The sequence below is a fragment of the Aegilops tauschii genome, chromosome 4 (assembly GCF_002575655.3).
Source record: "Aegilops tauschii subsp. strangulata cultivar AL8/78 chromosome 4, Aet v6.0, whole genome shotgun sequence".
In the NCBI taxonomy this organism is placed as follows: domain Eukaryota; kingdom Viridiplantae; phylum Streptophyta; class Magnoliopsida; order Poales; family Poaceae; genus Aegilops; species Aegilops tauschii.
The window spans coordinates 494,370,899-494,374,206 of NC_053038.3; the positions used below are offsets into that span (position 1 = coordinate 494,370,899).

Below are 3,308 nucleotides of genomic sequence, written 5' to 3' on the forward strand. Positions count from 1 at the left end.
TAACCATCTACTCCTCAGTCCTCACGGTATGATAACGATTGCCACTGGAGCTTATAGTGTAGTGGCCAAAATGCGTGTATGTGGTGCTGGCCGGTGAAAGCCAGCCAAGATTCTCTCGGAGTGCATTGTAGTATGTCTGTCCGCCGCCACCAACCAGGGGCGGCGCCGCCGCACCGCGTAAATTATCCATTTTTGGAAAACGGTGGCCAAAATTCAGGCACAGGGGTGACGCAAACGAGCAAAACGTGCACGTCCTTGAACTCCATGTAGTATGTCTCCATCCACACGCTAATCCATAAATGTTGGAATAGCTTGTGTAGTTGATTAGGCCTAAAATTTTAGTTGAGTGGATGCAAGCAAATCATACCATTCTGATCTTGATCGACTCGTGTAAATTGTGCCGTTTCAGGACAGTGCAAAGATTAATTAATGCGTAATGAAAGCAACATGGCGACGCTTAACTGAATCAAAAGTTGTGAGCAATTTTGCAGCGGCCTGATAGATTAGGTGCATGCTAAATTAAGCGCACTATACCTTGCGTGCAGCATCAAGCGATAAATCGAATTGACCTAGTGCGATCGATCGGTGCGGTGCTAATTCTATCAATAACCCAGATGGTCTAGCCGGCTTTCCGAGGCATTTGTTCGTGCAAACGACATGGGTATTTTTTTTTTCAGGTTTTGTTTAGAAATCTTGTGAGTTTGGGTGGTACGGCAAAGTGACGGTGTTGTTCTAGTGTAGGAATAATATCTCCCCTCTCTTTTTCCCCGTCCCTTTGGTGTGCTTATCCTCGACGGAGGGCATGTGGAATGTATTTTTGACGGGTAATGGGTCTTCCAAGATCCGTTTTGTTTAGGTTTTGATGGATGCATCTGGATTCGGCCACCTTTTGTGGTCCTCAGAGTTTCTACATGCTCTTATCGGTGTTTTCTTCTCCAGGGCGGCAGTGCTTTGCAAATCGTAGCTATCGGTGTTCGCTGGTTTGCTTCGACGACTTCCCGGCCACTGCTTCTACAAGTTTCTGAGTTTCAAAAGGTTTACTCCGATGAGACGGAGACTCGTAGCAAAATCGAGCTATGCTCGCGGCACACCTGCCGGTGGATACAGAAGAAAGAAGACTTCGACGCACTCAAGTATTTGAATGTAATTTTATTTTTTTGTATGGATGTGTTTGTAAGGACATATGATGATTAAAATATGTAGGCCTTTTCACAAAAAATAGTAGACCTTTTTTTTGAAACCAACATGTGGTTGGATGGTTAGAGAGACGATAGTAATCCAGAATAATCTGTCGAGCTCTCTAGAAGAAAGTCAGTTAACAAGATCACCGAGGTTGTAGTTGTAGACCCTGAGTGGTGTGCACCGTGGCAGGACGTGGTGGTGGTGTATATAAGCAGTCGTCAGGCACATGGACCACCACCACCACCCGCAAGAAAAGAAAAGAAACGACGATGGCCGTCTCTCGCTGCTCCATCCTTCTGCTGCCGCTCCTCTTCCTCTCCACCCTCACGCCGCCCGCCTCCGCCTGCGACAGCTGCGTGCACCGCACCAAAGCCGCCTACTACGCGTCCTCTCTCACCCTCGCCGGTACAATTCATATATTACACCTGCATACACATGCTCTGTTTCTACCTATACATGGCACATGCATGGTTCTGATTGTTCGATTGTCGTGTCTTGCAGCCGGTTCCTGCGGGTACGGCACGGCGGCCGCGTCCCTCAACGGCGACCTGCTCGCCGGGACGGGCCCCGCCCTGTACAGACAAGGCGTCGGCTGCGGCGCGTGCTTCCAGGTGCGCTGCAAGGAAGAGGAACTCTGCACTACCGCCGGCGTGAAGGTCGTCGTCACGGACCGCGCCAGCACGAAGACGAACGACACCGACCTCGTGCTGAGCAGCCCGGCGTTCGCCGCCATGGCCCGCCCCGGCATGGCTGGGCGGCTCGCCAAGCTCGGCGCCGTCGACGTCGAGTACAAGAGGTAATCCAAAGCCCCCTCTCTTTTATTTGTCTCGGTGCATGGAGATTGGAAAGAGCTAGACTCAAGATTGTCAACGCTGCCGCGAATGTGCAGGGTGCCGTGCGTGTACGAGGGCAAGAACCTCTCGGTGCGGGTGGACGAGCGGAGCCGCGCGCCCAGCGAGCTGGCCGTCACGATCCTCTACCAGGGCGGCCAGACCGACATTGTCGAGATCGATGTCGCACAGGTCGGCTCGTTCAACTGGATGTTCATGACACACGACCACGGGCCGGCGTGGAGCACGAGCGAGGCGCCGCCGGGGCCGCTGCAGCTGAGGGCGGTGGTGACCAGCGGGTTCGACGGGGCATGGGTCTATGCCGAACATGAAGTCCTGCCGCGCCAGTGGCACGCCGGCGAGGTCTACGACACCGGCGTCCAGATCACCGCCATCGCCCAAGAAGCCTGCTCCCCCTGCGACACGCAGGAGTGGAAGTGACGGCTGACGAGGCAAGCAAACAACACCGATCTGCGTAGCCAAGAGGAAGAGCATCGAACGAACGGTCAGGGGCTCCTGCAAAGTACCGCGTACAAAATACTAGTATACAAATAAAGATATGTAGCAACAATGAGTAGATGACGGCTAGGCTAGAACAAAATACTACTCCCTTCGTTTCAAAATAGATGACTCAACTTTGTACTAACCTTAGTACAAATGAAATTGATGGTTGTTTATGCAAATAAATTGGGAGCTTAGCTCCTTTGATCGTAAAAAAAGGCTTCGAAGAAATACTACAAAGTCCGGTGGCTTTCGGCAATGATGTTCTTTCCTCCATGACATAGCGATTTTCATTCATGGGCGCCGAGCTCCATCAGCTGGATGGGTCGTTGGTGGCTGGACGACGGACGAAACTAGTCGTTGGTCTTCCAGGATTCACTGAACGAGCTAAACACAAAACCTAAAACGCAATACTGTAATGAGCATAAGCACACTTGAGACACGTATGAACTGAGCCGAGCACAGTTGATGACTTGGTGCGCCATTAACAACATCTACGACCGGACTGGGCAAACCGCGGACACGACTACGAACAGCGTCAGCCCGGTCCTCAAATGTTCGCATTAGTAATCTTATTTTTGAAACTCATATCCATGCAAGCACATGCACACTGAGCATCACACACAAACAATGAGTAACCGCATGTTACTACGAATTATTCTTACATAAAAATAAATTGTCCAAATATAATCCAAGCATAAAATTTGTCCACAGTGCATAATTGAAACATAAAAAGTGTAGTTCAATGATTTTTGGTGTGGATCCATATATACTCCACAAGATCATTGAGAAGTT

The 3,308-nt window shown here is 50.4% G+C and overlaps 1 protein-coding gene across 1 annotated transcript; it reads left to right on the plus strand.

Moving 5' to 3' along the window:
- The first annotated feature begins 1,409 nt into the window (after nt 1–1,409).
- Nucleotides 1,410–2,699, plus strand: LOC109750383 (expansin-like A1). Its single transcript, XM_020309347.4, has 3 exons — nt 1,410–1,587; nt 1,684–1,978; nt 2,072–2,699. The coding sequence occupies exons 1-3, from the start codon at nt 1,452–1,454 to the stop codon at nt 2,451–2,453; spliced, it is 813 nt and encodes a 270-aa protein (XP_020164936.1). The 5' UTR covers nt 1,410–1,451; the 3' UTR covers nt 2,454–2,699.
- The last annotated feature ends 609 nt before the right edge of the window (nt 2,700–3,308 follow it).